The 14,808-nt window shown below is 32.7% G+C and overlaps 1 protein-coding gene across 1 annotated transcript in view; it reads left to right on the plus strand.

Moving 5' to 3' along the window:
* Positions 1-6,744, plus strand: part of LOC106102696 — an 18,063-nt gene extending 11,319 nt beyond the window's left edge. Inside the window, exons 3-6 of the mRNA XM_013282246.1 lie at positions 4,811-4,884; positions 5,256-5,388; positions 5,589-5,665; positions 6,025-6,744. Coding sequence (XP_013137700.1) covers positions 4,811-4,884; positions 5,256-5,388; positions 5,589-5,665; positions 6,025-6,084 — 344 coding nt within the window. The 3' untranslated portion in view covers positions 6,085-6,744. The remainder of the gene's footprint in view (positions 1-4,810; positions 4,885-5,255; positions 5,389-5,588; positions 5,666-6,024) is intronic.
* The last annotated feature ends 8,064 nt before the right edge of the window (positions 6,745-14,808 follow it).

Genomic DNA, 14,808 nt, shown 5'->3' on the forward strand with positions numbered 1-14,808 from the left:
CTTTAACATCTTCGCACGAATGAGCTTGCTCGCCATACAGAAAACAGGCGTGAAGTGGAAGCAATTCCATGTTTCGTCTAATGAGTGTGATGCCGGAGGCTTAGTCCCTTTCCCTTCCCACCCTTTTATTGAGAGGAGGGGATGGGAAGGAAAAGTGGATTTGACGGTGAAGGAGAGGCATAAGAAGGGAAAATGTCCTCTTTATGTGCGTCTTCTACTCCATCAATTAAGGGTAGGCAACGCATCTGCAATTGCGGCTGTCTATGGGCAGTAGTCGCTTTCCATTTCGGTGGATTCAGGTGGCCACTTGCTTGTTTACCACCTTATATTATAAAAAAAAAGTTGTACGATAGTTTAGTCAAAGGTATGTGCCCGCTCTTAAACGAAGTTTAGTTTAAGATTTACGTATGAGTAATTTTAATTCGTCTGACAATAGTGTAACGTTTCCGAGTAGTTTTGATGCTTTCAAAGCAAAACTTCTGTACCCACATCATTCTAGTCAAATTATTACAAATCTTAACTTACGTCATTACACTAATAACGTAACAACTTATAAAGTTGTAACTATTACGAGCGCACACGTTTGACTAAACTATCGCACAACTGTTTAGTCGCGGTTTGTTTCGTATGAACTTAAATAGAGGTGCACACTACTCGATTTTTACACAATTGGATTGGTTGCGTAATATTGGAAAATCGCACAATTGTTGTGCGATGGTTTAGTCGTATAAAGTTGTTACTGATAACTGCATCCCATACTCGGAGTTATTTAATGGTTTGTTAATCAATTATTTGGTCTCAAACTGGATTTATATTAAGGGCTTCTTTATCTTATAATTTATCGACTCTGAGACTGGAAGTTATTGGGATAAATCTTATCTTTAAAATGTTAAATACTAATGAATAAAAGCAATGTTTGCTTGCTTTAAATCATAATTTCCAATATAACTCGTTCATCGTAACTTCATAAAGTTATTTTTAGTAAACTGAGGTAAAACTCTGAATTTAGTAACTCGACGGTACTAACTATTTTTGGCGCGACGCGGAGGAATACCGCCGCGGGCTAGTAACATAAGTTAATTTTAGAATTTTTCAGTCAAATGTTTTTCAATAATTTTACGAAGTTGCACGTGGACAGGAAGAACGTGTATACAGCATGTTTAAAAAAAGTACATGAACTCGGATCTTATGGTGACGTCATAGTTCTCTATTCGAATTTTTATGTTTAAAAATGAGTTGTTTTTTTTTAATCTGTACATTTGTAATGATTGATAGATCGATATCATAGAGACACATACTGTTAGCTGGAATGCATAGTTACCGTCATCCATCAATTAAGTTCAGAAAGCATTAGAGGTTGGACAACTTTCTATATACCGCTAATTAAAAACTTTAATGTTTTAATGCTTTTAGAGGTTTACAAGTGAACAAGGCTCCATTGTTACTTTGACCGTAAATCTATACTAACATATTAAGAGGAAAGATTTGTGTCTATTGGAATAATTTAAAAACGACTGGGCCGATTTCAATTCTTTCACTATTAAAAAACTACTTTATCAAAGAGTAACATAGGATATATTCTTTAATTTCACGCGGACGAAGTCGCGATCATCGCAAGAGTATTATACGAATATAGTAGCACTTTTTAGATTATTAACTTTTAATAATATTACGATATAAATGAAAGATTGTACGTGTGTTATCATTTTACGATATATCAAATCTGAAGTGATGTAACAAGAAACATACAAAAGTTAAGACGAAAGTTATTACTCATGTAACAAAAGAATGGAATGAGGTGAAGATAAGTTATGAATAGAAACAGCTTGTACTTGAAGTTAATACTTATTGACGTAGTTTCAAGTGTCAGGATTTTACCTCAGTTTACTAAAAATAACTTTGTGATAATACGATGAACGAGTTTCATTAGAAATTATTATTTAAAACAATTATTTGTAAACATTGCTTTTATTTATTAATAACTTTTCATATTATCATATTGTTTAAGCAACAGAAGTATATTACGGAACGGATTCATGTGTCAATTTTCATCGAAAAACTTTGAATTTAAATAAAAACTAGAATTTGTTTGTTTTTTAAAAATAACGAAGTTTCGTTTGGTTAAAATTATTTCATCATTTTGATTCTTTTTGAATTTTGATGCCAATTTCTTCCAAAAGTTGTGTCCTGTAAATGTACATTTTTCGTTTTATTATGGATCGGAAACAAAATTGACTTATATTTTATGTCATGTAATGTTGCCTTTTAACGGCAGCTGCACGCACCGTCACGTGGGTGGATTCCATCACACGAGCTTCGTTAGAGCTAATCGGATCGGCTTCACAGAGTCGCAAATATCGATGCGTTTATTTTAGAAAATATTTACCTGATAGTTATGTAAACTGACTCGTTGTTGCAATGCAAAATCAAAATACATCGAAAGCAACAAAAATTGAACCAGTAAGATTGCTTATAACTTAAAATTAATTATAACTTCTTATTTTAACACTAAGTTATAGTGAAGAAATATAATTTAATTAAGAATTGAATGCAAGCAAAATTATTTAAACCTATTTAACTATTTTCATTTATTTTTTAAATAAAATAAAATAAAATAAAATACAATGGTAGAGGAAGACCGAAGAAAGTATGGATGGATTGTGTGAAAGAGGATATACTTAAGAAAGGAGTGGATTCAGATATGACGGCTGATAGAGATGTATGGAAGAACAGCACATACTGTGCCGACCCTCCGTAAGGGATAAATGCACGTGGATGATGATCTTATTTTTTAAATGTTTTAGGACACAAACTTTTGCAACCGTGTTAAGAATATTCTAGAGAAAAATTGTAACGATTAGTCCAGTGGTGCTATATGGTTAAGGCACAAACATATAAGTCGACAACACGCGTGAAAAAATATATTACAACCTCTGTTTTCTACAGGTATTTTGTTAGTGGAAATCCGTTAGTACATTTGGTTTGTCAACTTGCATTTCCAAATTTATTTGCGCCGAAATACCTGTACATTTAGTATCTAAATAGGTTATAAATACACGTATTTCTAGTGACAAACATTCCTCCGTGCAATAACAAGGTTTAGTATGCACACAATCCGATCAGAACGGTTCACGTGGAATCGTTGCGGACACAAATTTAATAAGTGGAATTCACACTGGCGCTCGAATACCTAACATTGAATATTTGTGACATCGAAATTATACATTTCATGACACGTTTATTGTACATGCTACTGTATTGCTAAGAGTACAATTTAAAATTGCTGCACTAAGAGTACAGTACAGTTTTTTTTTTTTTTATACAATATAAGTTGGCAAACGAGCAAGCGGCCACCTGAATCCACCGTAAGAAAGCGACCGCTGCCAATAAACATCCACAATTGCAGATGTGTTGCCTACCCTTAATCGACAGAGGAGGAGACGTACATAAAGAGGACATTCCTTCTTCTTATGCATCTCCCCCACCGTCAAATCCACTTTACCTTCCCATCTTTTCCTCTCAGGAAAAGGGTGGAAAGGAAAAGGGATTAAAACTAGGCATCCAGCTTAGCTCAGCTGCAGCATAGCTTAGCTTACCTTAGTTCAGCTTCTTGTCTATGGCTGTCCCTTAGCGGATTGGACCAGTGTCAAGAGTATAATTATCTTGTAAATCTGTCTTGACAATTTAATTTGACAAATCAAGGAATTTTACAGATGAACGCAGAAACGCCATTTAAAAATATAACAGTGTGTTTAATTTTTAATTGGAAAGGCACTCTTAAACTTTAAATTCCGTTAAAATTTACATTTCCGTATGTTGCAGTTAGTCCTCGTGATAAATCTAAATACACTAATTTTTACAACGGAAAAATCCAACTTTCCTAAAAATACATATGGCAAAGGAAGAAATAAAAAAAATTCTAAGGTCTCTAATTTAAAGGCATTTTTGTCACCAACTTAATGAAGAAAAAATTACATATTAGCATAATTTACGTGAAGAGTTCAACTTTAAAACTGTAATCAAATAATCCAACAAGTTGTACGGAGCGAGATTACAGCCGGTTCATTTCCTCATTCAAGCGGCGACCTATCATGTCGTAAGTACCGGAAAATGAGACGACATCCAACTTGGTTTACTACGAGCATAGGATTGTAGATTTTTTATCGACTTTCTTTATAAATACGACCTTTCATGTACTATATAAATAGTACATAAAGGCTTAAAGCAAATTTTAAGTTGTAAAATAAATGTAGCATTATTTTGATTAAAAGAATTGAAATCGATTCCTCAAGGCAACTAATCGACTTCGACAGACAATGATCTAGGTAAGAAGGGCAATTACAATAAATATGGTCTTTTAAGTGATGGTTTTATTTATATTTTAAATTTTTCGATTCCCAAAGTTGCTGCTGGGCTGCGAGCGACACTCATGATCTTCTCAAGAGAACTTTCCGTGAAAACAGCGTTTCAAAGAAATATTCCTTATTTTTAAATATCTGAATTTCATGTGTCTCGTGACGAAAGTTACTTACGTCTGACTACGTGACGTCATTCGTTCGTTAAAACGTTGACTAAACGGCCACAAAGCAAACGGATGGACGACAACGTACGATCCTTGTGCAAACTGAACGCCCAATTCTACACTAGAACGAAAAGACAAACGCTTGTGACCACAGACGAAAATAGGAATTCGCGCGAATTTGATAACATTTTTAGAATACCTTTATGGTTAAAATGTTCGATCTAACTTCATTAAAATTTTTTTAACCATAAAATTTCTTGTATAGATACATACGTCTTTTGTTTGAAGGTGGATGCTCTGCTTTCGGCCATTCTTGCTTTGGAGGACACGGCAAGAGATCAAGCGATAATTCAATGATGGACGTAAGTAATAATTCAAGTACCAGTAAAGGTTACAGCGGCCATTAATGTGTGAAGATATAAAGAAAAAGAAGGTCCTAGTATCTATCCTCTTTCTCATTATGATAATCCTTCCTTTCTTCTGTGAAATAAACAGGTTTCCGTCTTTCAGGTGAATCTTTTTTCTATCATCCCAGTCGTCCTTCTCTTCTTGATCATACCAACTTTCATACAATCCATCCATCTCATTCTAGACCTACTTTTACCGATGTACTTCCACATTCATAACTAAAATTCTTATTACATGTGATTTTCCTCCACCTATCATCCCCATACCATAAAAAAATCTATTCCCCGTTCTACCCTTTCTTAATGACATACTGTTTGATTCTCAGGGCTCCAGCGCTGGTTTACTGGAACGTCGCCAGTTGGGACAGGAGGAGACGCCTCCGCATCCTGGATACCCGCGCTCCGGTTACAGCGGTCTGCTGCCCGCTGGTGATGACATTATTCCTATCAGAGATGGAGGTAGATATCATCAACTATTTCTACATAACACCTTTTATTACTTGTTTTGGAAATAAAGTGTCAATATAATTTTTTATTAAATTCAGAAATCCAGATGTTCTATTCTTCAATTCTTACTTCTTAACCATGGATGAATTATCTTTCGTTAATTTTGTATTGGATTGGTTTGTAATATTATAACTGTATCTTTTTTCTTTTAGGTGCGTATGAAAGAGATGACAACAACGTTGCCCGTGATGTGGTTAAGTACAAGCTTAGGAACATTGTGAAGCATTGGGTAAGTTAAAAATAACAATAAGATAAGCAAGAAGTTATGGCTAGGAGTCGCTTTACGATGATCGTACGTTAAGTTAGGATACTTTGTAATAAATAATAAAGAAATATTATGGGTACAGTGGTAGTTATGATTTTAAGCGTGACGTAAAATAATACATACAATGAGAATATAGAAAACTAGTTGTAGCTTGCAACTATGTCGGTGGGGAATAAAAAAAAGCCTATGTTATTTAGTGGTAACGTAACTTTTAATAGTGAAAGAATTTTTGAAATGGGTCCAGTAGTTTTTAGATTGTTAGTATGGAAGTATAGATGACAGATATTAAGGGATACAAGGACTTACTTTTCTACTCTTTCCAGATGGAGAACTACAGGCGATCACAAAACAACGACGACGGATACTTTATCGAGACCCTGTAAATGCCAGAACTATTACCCTCTCTTTCACTCTCGAGTGTGTTGTGCGAAGTGAGCTTGTTTTCATATAACTTTTTATTGGTTCATTCAAATTTTCGTCAAAGATAAACTGACCCTCATCGAAGAATAGACACTACTTTTAACTGTACAGTCTAATGGATTTTTTTGTACCTTTTGTTTTTTTATCTTCCAATTATTGCAATTAAATTTTAGTTCTTAAAAGCAAGCTTACTTCAAATTCATATAAGGAATATTTAAAGAAAGCCTATAAATTATAGTGTATAATGTAATTCTATTCTAAGATTTTAAAATCTTATTAGTATAGTTATAAACTTTGCCGTCAATTATAGAAATTCTTCCAAAACATTTCTTTACGTTTTAGTTATCTTCACTTTATTGTCATTGTTCAAGACTTACCAAGGCTGGGTATACTATGAGGAATTTCCCTAATTCTGTAATTTTCTTATAATTTAATAAGGCTGGATGTTATTTTATTTCTGTTTTATTATTCTATATTTAAGATGTTTTCGAGAATATTCTACCTAACAATCAAATGTAATCCTCTGATTTTACATGATCTATGATTTATGTACCTGATTTCAATTTGTTACTCTATGACACCAAGTATTAGAATCTAGTCGTTTTAATATGACATAAGTTTACCATCATTTACGTGTTTTAATAGAAATTATTATATCTTTATGATGTTTTCTCAATAAGAATGTATGTAATGTATCAATAAATGGTTACATAACGTAATTTGTTTTTAATTTTTTTCTTGTTCTACATCAAGTTTTAGGCTTCATCCGCATTTTATGAAAATTTTTATTTTATTGTTTTACATTTGTCAAATTATCAATTGCAAATGTATAAATGACATGACATGAGAACAAACCACGGCAACCCTACTTCCTAGATGTCTCTTTCCCACATAAGGGTTTTTATCCATTTTTTTTATCCTCTAAGTTTAATAGCGTGAAAGTATATAGCCTAAAGCGTAGCGTAATTTTAGAGCTTTTTATTATAAAAAGAATTACAAAAAAATATGCTGTGATGGCTGACATCTTACGCCACAATGTAGTGTGTTTTTACGCTTTTTTATATTAGTATAGATTTAAACTTCTATCGAAGTTGTTAATATTATTATCTACTGCATTTTGCATGAGAATTCATCCGAGCGAAATGAAAACAAAATCTTAGTAAGCAGCCTTTGTATTCTAGACTATTCTACATTTGTGACAAATTTCAACTAATTAGATCAGTTAAGAAACATGCATCAATATTTTCGCATTTATAATATTAGTAAGAGTTTTTAGCTTTTTTAGTATAAGCACAACCTGAGGGATTAATTTGTGGAATTTTGCAACAAAGATAATATAAAAGAATTCTAATCCAACTGAAATGGGATCTTATATTATGTTGAACAAAGAAATACAAATAAAAACACGATTATTCGACATACGAAGGATCACAAACGATCTTTGGCCACGTGAAACAGCGATCATGGTCCATCTCTAAAGGTAGGCGTTTCCATATTTTATGAAATCTATTATTTACCGTTTGCCTGAACTAAGAGAGATTATCTATTACAGTTTTACTAATATTACAAAAAAAAAGTTTAGATGGATGGATGTTTGTTAGAGTTTGTAGCCTAAACCGCGAAACGGATCTAGATGAAATATGGCATAGATGTAGAGTACAGTCTGAAATAACATATAGGCTACTTAATTTTTTTTATCACACACGGACGGAGTCGCGGGCGAATTAGTAATATTATATTTAAGCTTTAAAAGCTTAGATCCCAAGGTATTATTTTTCGTACTTTGTTGTTAATAATTTTTGCCATACATTATTCAAAACTATGAAACCGTTATCTTATAACAATATACCATTGTATTTGTTATTTTACGTATTAAGAGAAGCGTATGGATATCGTATGTTTGAGCACAGATACAATGCATGTAATATTTGATAGCAGGCTCTTAATACTCAGCCGTCTTTTGTCTTTTAATCAAGTTAACACTTCATTTGTTTTGAAAGTCATTGTTTAAGTGCTTTATTCTATTGTTACTGTGTTAACCATATTTTATACTAGCTCTCGTACGCGATTCTGTCCGCGTCGAACTAAAAAAAAAAAACAAAAGTGGGTATCCTACATCTATGCCAAAATTTCATGGTGATCCGTTCAGCCGTTTAGGCTATCAGCTCTAACAAACATCCATCCAACTAAACATTTATAATGTTAGTAAGATTCTTACTTTTTAGCTTCTCTCTAATTGTACATGCTAGACTGTTTAGATATAGTGTTGATGGTTGTTTCTTGAGTCTCCGAAACATCTCTACGGATCTCGTAGAGATTTGATACAGTCTTACTAAGTCTTTTTTTTTACGCGTGTGAAGTCGCAGGTAAAAGCTATTGGATAGTATAGTTTTGTTTAAATATTTTTACATCTTATTACGGATAAATATTTCCATTATTTATACAAAACTGATCTGGTTTTTATCTCGAAGAAGTTAAAGGATTTTAACTCATTGTTGTGATTATTTCAGATTACATTTTATACCTAGCTTAAAGCGCTCTTCGGGAAAATAAGCTCTTCTAAAGCTGTGACGGTTAATATTATAATTAAAAAAACTTTCGTAGTTGATACTTTCAATCAAGTTTTCTTTAAACTATACGAATAAAGTGTAAACGTATATTATTTTTATTACGATAGGTAGTTTTTGAATACAAAAGCGGAGGTTACATTGTTCTGTGCCCAATCTTGCATTTTTTTGTGAAGCTGTCAACCGCTGGACTCTATCGTACGCTGTTTTTGTGCCGCAAAAATTCATATTCCGGAAATTAATCATTACTTTTCAGAGGTTTCGATGTTTTTACATCTTTTAAGTGTTAAATAAAATTGTTAATTTTTTCATTTCTTCAAGAGGAAATAAGAAACTACTTAGAAAATAATATAGGTTCTTTAAAATGAACGGTTACTCAAATTAATTTTAAACTCGAAATACTACAATGCGTACGTTTTTATTTAGGACTGGACGAAAAGACGATTTATTACTGCGTATTCCTTGAACTAGTTTATTGTAATTATTATATTATTATAATATTATTTATTATTAATTTAATAAAGACTTCTTGGAATAACTTAGGTTATTGCAGTTTCTTAGCCTACTTCAAACAGAGTCATGAAGCTAGAAGTTATTTTTAATTACTATGCATATATATTTCGTGTCAAGTCATTAGCTAAAAAATTTAACAACAATTTTTTTTCCTTCAAAAAACGAGCCTATTATTTCCTCAAAGGCCGGCATCGCATCTGTAGTTCCTCTGGTATTGCGGATGTCCATGGGCGTCGCTGACCACCTTGATGTTCTCGACGCTCGTTTGCCCCTCTTTATTATATAAAAAAAAAAATTAAAAACAAATCTTATCCATTTGTTCCCAACATTTAAGTACAATTTAAAAACAAAATCCAATTATAACACTCACTGCAAACGGGACCATTTTTATTTTTATTTTGAAATACAAATGCAACGAAAATTGAATTGTAGGACTGTTACTGAATTTCTATTTTCTCGTTCCTCGTTATAATTAATGGCAACTAAGTATTTTTTTAAGTTGCCAGGAATTTGCGAAAGACATTACAATAAACTAACAATTACTGTATACTAGCTTCCGCCCGTGACTCCGTCCGCGTGGTATTAATAAAAACAAAAGAAAGTAGCCTATGTGTTCTTCCAGACTATCCCGTATATCTGTGCGAAATTTCATCTAGATCCGTTCAGCCTTTTAGGGTATAAACTCTTACAAACATCCATCCATCCATCCATCCATCTAAACTTTCACATCTAATTGAATTCAATATTTTATACATGCTAACCGCCAGCTTTACACTTTTAGTTCAACTCAACAGAACTGAGCGGTTAAAACTTACGTGTGTAGGCGAAACTGAAAACTGTTTGGTTTAGAGTTTTTGCTTATGCTGGGTTTCTAAAGTTTTCATTTATTTTTTATTACATTACCTATTGACTCATTAGCGTTAAAGACCTATGTTTCAACGCAGTAAAACATAGGTTACGTAGTTCGGTAACACATTACATAAGGTCATCGAATCAAAAACACTAACGAATGGTTAAATGTATCTGGGAAACCGAACATTAGACAGTTGAAGTTTTGTCTACAAGCGCACAGTTCGACTGTTCAGTTCAAATTAAAGGACTATGGCGGGTTTGAAAAAGAAACGTGAACACTTTGGAAATAAAAATAAATTCAAAAGTTAGATTTAACATGGTGGTCTAAGTCTCTGATATTATTTAAAAAAAAGCTATTATAATAAAGCGTAAACACACACTTCTTTGTTGCCTAAGAAGTCAGCAATTACAGCATATTTGTGAATAATGATTTTTTAATAAAAAGCACTACACTTGCGCCACTCTTTAGGCTATATGTTTTAACGCCATTAAACTTAGGGGTAAATATTTTGGATAAAAACCGTAATGTGGGAAAGAGACCATAAGTCGCTGCCAACATCAAGGAAGCAAGGTTGTTATCATGTCGTGTCATTTTGACATTTGTAATTGATAATTTGACAAATGTAAACAATAAAATTTTTATAATTTCACGCGGATTAAGTCGCACGGGAACAACTAGCATATTATAAAGCCATATTTACACTACAGTTTTTATATTTAAAGGCTGAGACAATATTAGTTTTCTTACAAATCATAGATTTAGTTATATTAATTTAAGCAAGGAGAATGGCCTAATATCATATCTTATCTACGGAGTAAATGTTTCATGCAATAGACTCTCCTATCTTGAACCCATCTTGATAGGCTGGACCTTTTTAAGCAAATATTCAATCCTTAAAATCTACTTCAATAACTCCAAATAAGTATTACATCTCACGTCACGTACATGTTAATAATATTACAGTTGCGAATGGATGGATGGATGTTAGAGTTTGCCGCCTACGGCTGAACTCATTTGGATGATTGGCACAGATGTAGAGCATAGTCCAGAACATATAGACTACTTTTGTTTTATTAATTCCATGCAGAGGGAGTCGCAGGCGAAAGCTAGTCAGTGCAATTTGTACAGGTACAGTTCCGGTAGTTTACTTGTAGTCACTTCAACATATCAACAGCTTCGTTAGCAGTAATCGGATTTACGTACGTTCCCACACTTCAGTCGCTGCATTCCGCATCGCTGTGGCTGTTAATTTAAACAAATAATTGTTACTATTGCTATCAAAATACGAAAACAGTTTATTTGATTGCCAAATTTTAGTACTCTTCCTACCATTTTTGTTTACGGAAAGAATTCAAACAAATGACTTTGGCGGAGGATGTAAAAAAAAGAAAAAAACTGTGTCATTTCCTCATTACATATTTATATTTATAGATTTCTAATTTAATACACAACAATTAAATAAAATTGCATAGAAATGTTTCAAGATATTTTAAAGATAACTTAAACGGAAAAAAACAATGACCAGCTTTTACGTGATATTAAAACGGAGTCGCTTCTCAAACAGCGGGTAATGTTCGCGACTGGGTCACGCTAGCAAATAATTGCATGCCCAGTGGTACTACAGCTTAAGAACTATTGAGATTGTAATTATTCCGTTCTATTGTGTCATATTCATTAAACTGTAAAGATATGTTTATTTTATTAATATTGTAAATGTTAATTTAGATGGATGTTTGTTAGTTTGCCCGAACCGCTGAACGGATTTCGAAATTTGGCATAGATGTAGAGATCTAGGATTATATCCTAGAAGACCACAGGACTTAATTTTTCATTTTTATCTCCAAGAGGACGAAGTCGCTGGCGAATGATAGTCCTCTAAAATTAGTAGTTGAATAAATTTAATTTCAAAAAAATCGCAGTAACATTTTGTGTTTTCTAAACTCGATTAACAAATTTATTAATCTATCTACCAAATGGTACATATAAAAACAAATTAAAAATCAAAAGTAAGTATTTCAAAATAATAATGATATTTTATCCACTGGTAAACAATCACAAATAACTTTTTTCCATTCTTGTAGTTTAATTTTCTAAGTAATTAATATAAGCAATTATTTGAAAGTTGAAAATGCATTCGACTTTGTAGAATCATATTTCTAGTTCACTTCTAATTAATTATTTCTCACTCATAAACAGAAATGAAACAGATTAATCGTCTGTTCTATTTAAAGATTTAAGATTTAAAAGATTTATTTATAAAGTTACAAAATTTGTTTTAATACAATTGTGGTCGATCGCCTGGTTCCTACACTAGGCTCTAGGCCCGTCTTGTAGCAGCCAGGGTTCTTCCGTCTTAGTGCTAGTTTTTTTTTTGTTTTAGAACACTAATATAAATCTTAACAAATTTACAATAAAAAACGTAAGTTGTAAGGTAAGTCTTTAAGTAAGTTTAATTTAAGAAATAATGAACTGTCATTTATTAGCTTTCGCCCGCGACTCCGTCCGCGTGGAATTAAAAAAACAAAAGTAAATACCCTATGTGTTCTTCCAGACTATCCTCAACCTCTGTGCTAAATTTTACCGAGAGAGTGAAACGGAATAAATAGTATCCTATGTCCGTCTCCTGGCTCTAAGCTACCTCCTTACCAATTTTAATCCATATCGGTAAAGCCCTTCTTGAGTTATAAATAGTGTAACAAACACGACTTTCTCTTGTATAGAGTTATATAGATTATAGTTTTTACCGCCGTATTCCCATTCTTTAATTGACCACTAAGGGAATTCCTTAGTGTATGTTAACCTCCATTAATCTTAATCGTACAAACTCTTGGTTTGATTTCAGAACTGTAGTTTTTGTAACACTTAGTATATGTCAATTTCAAATGGTTCAAACATTAGTTATGTATAACTTATGATTGAATTCTGAGCATTTAACATTGACTTATTACTTAGTTTAACTTAAATTACACTTTAAAGTAATCAATTAATATAAATTTTGATAAAACATACTCCTACTTAATCTTTCAGTAGTAACTTTCTTCTGAAACTTTGCCTTTCCTGTTCAAGTAACAAAGGACTGAAACGTCTATATTTAGTTAAAAGCACTAAATTTAAATTACTTAAAAGCTAATCAAGTTAATTTGGTGACAGTGGAACCGAAATAGATAGTCCCTGAACCAGGATAAAGGAATATTTAACCATTTCCTACTTTAAAGGTTAACGCGTATTCGTCCACTCCTTACTCATTTGGCACCCGTTTCACGATCGCCGCGGTACTCGCCGTCGCCTCGACATAACGTTTTGTTAACAAAATAATATTACTTGCTCAATCGGCGACGTCAAGGTACCGGTTAGACAAGTATGCGTTAACCTTTATTGTTCGACTTTGTACACGTGTGAGATACACTTAAAAAATTCTTTTGAAATCATCACTGCAAATTGAGTTTGGCATAGTCAAAGAACTAAATTCCCTACCCACTGAAGACGTTGAAAAAATAAATCTAAACGTTATTAGAATAAAATTTCTTTGCTATTTTTTTATTACAGATCAAATTTATATTTAAAAACTACGATAATTATCTTAAGCTATGGCCAAAATGGTCTTGTGAAGAATCAATTTTCTTTGTTGAACTCAAACTTAAGATAAATATATCCTGAAGGGTTTTATTCAAGTGGGAGTTAAACTCACAAAAAGCTACTTTTTACAGTACCTTTGTAACATATCGAGTTAATATTGATCTTAGGGAATTGTTTAAAAAGGTTTTTTTATAGTTTTCTTCAAGTGATGCATTAAATTGCTTACTTTGTTATCTCTACTAGCTCTTGTCCGTGACTTTGTTTGCCCGTAATTAAAAAAAAAAATTATAAGCCTATGTGTTCTTCCAGACATCTACATCTGTGCCAAATTTTAACAGGATCTATTAAGTGGTTTTGAAAATATGTAGTAACAAACATCCATCAATTCAAACTAGCTTTTGTCCGTGACTTCGTCTGCGCGTAATTAAACAAGTAGCCTATGTATTCTTCCAGACTTCTACATCTGTGTCAATTAACAGGATCTTTTAAGTGGTTTTGAAAAATTATGTAGTAACAAACATCCATCCATTCAAACATCCGCATAAATATTACTATGATTAGGAAATAATGTAACCAAGAATTTGTCGAATAGATTTTTCTGTTATCGATATTATGTTATTTTAGGAAATGGATTTTTATTAGGTTGGTAAAAGTAAAGAGTAATTGGAGGCCCAATTAAAGTCCCTCTTATAAGGCAAGGATGGGAAGGGAAAGTGGATTTGACTGCGGAGGAGACACGTATGAAGGGGAAATATCTTCTTTATGTGCGTCTTCTCCTTTGTTTAAGGGTAGGCAACGCATTTGCAATTGCAGATGTCTATGGGCAGTGGTCGCTTCGTCATTTTGGCGGATTCAGGTCGCTTGCTCGTTTGCCACCTTATATTATTAAAAAAATATTACAGAAAATAGCAGTAAAATAGCAGCATTAACGTTGAAAACACCTCAAGTATTCTAGAAGTCAACAATTAGCTTGTGAAATAAATATAAATAGATATGCAACAAGCAAGGAAACGCCTCCGCTCTCAAAGAAGCCAACTTAACTCTAAAGAACCTTGAAACGTATTCAGGCTTAATGTAAAACAGTTAGCGGATAACAATAACAGAATAAGGACGCAAATCTCAGATATTACGACAAAAATGCCATTTCCGTTGATGTTAATAAATAACACTTAAATAAA

The sequence above is a fragment of the Papilio polytes genome, unplaced genomic scaffold, assembly GCF_000836215.1.
Source record: "Papilio polytes unplaced genomic scaffold, Ppol_1.0 DF823912.1, whole genome shotgun sequence".
In the NCBI taxonomy this organism is placed as follows: Eukaryota; Metazoa; Arthropoda; class Insecta; order Lepidoptera; family Papilionidae; genus Papilio; species Papilio polytes.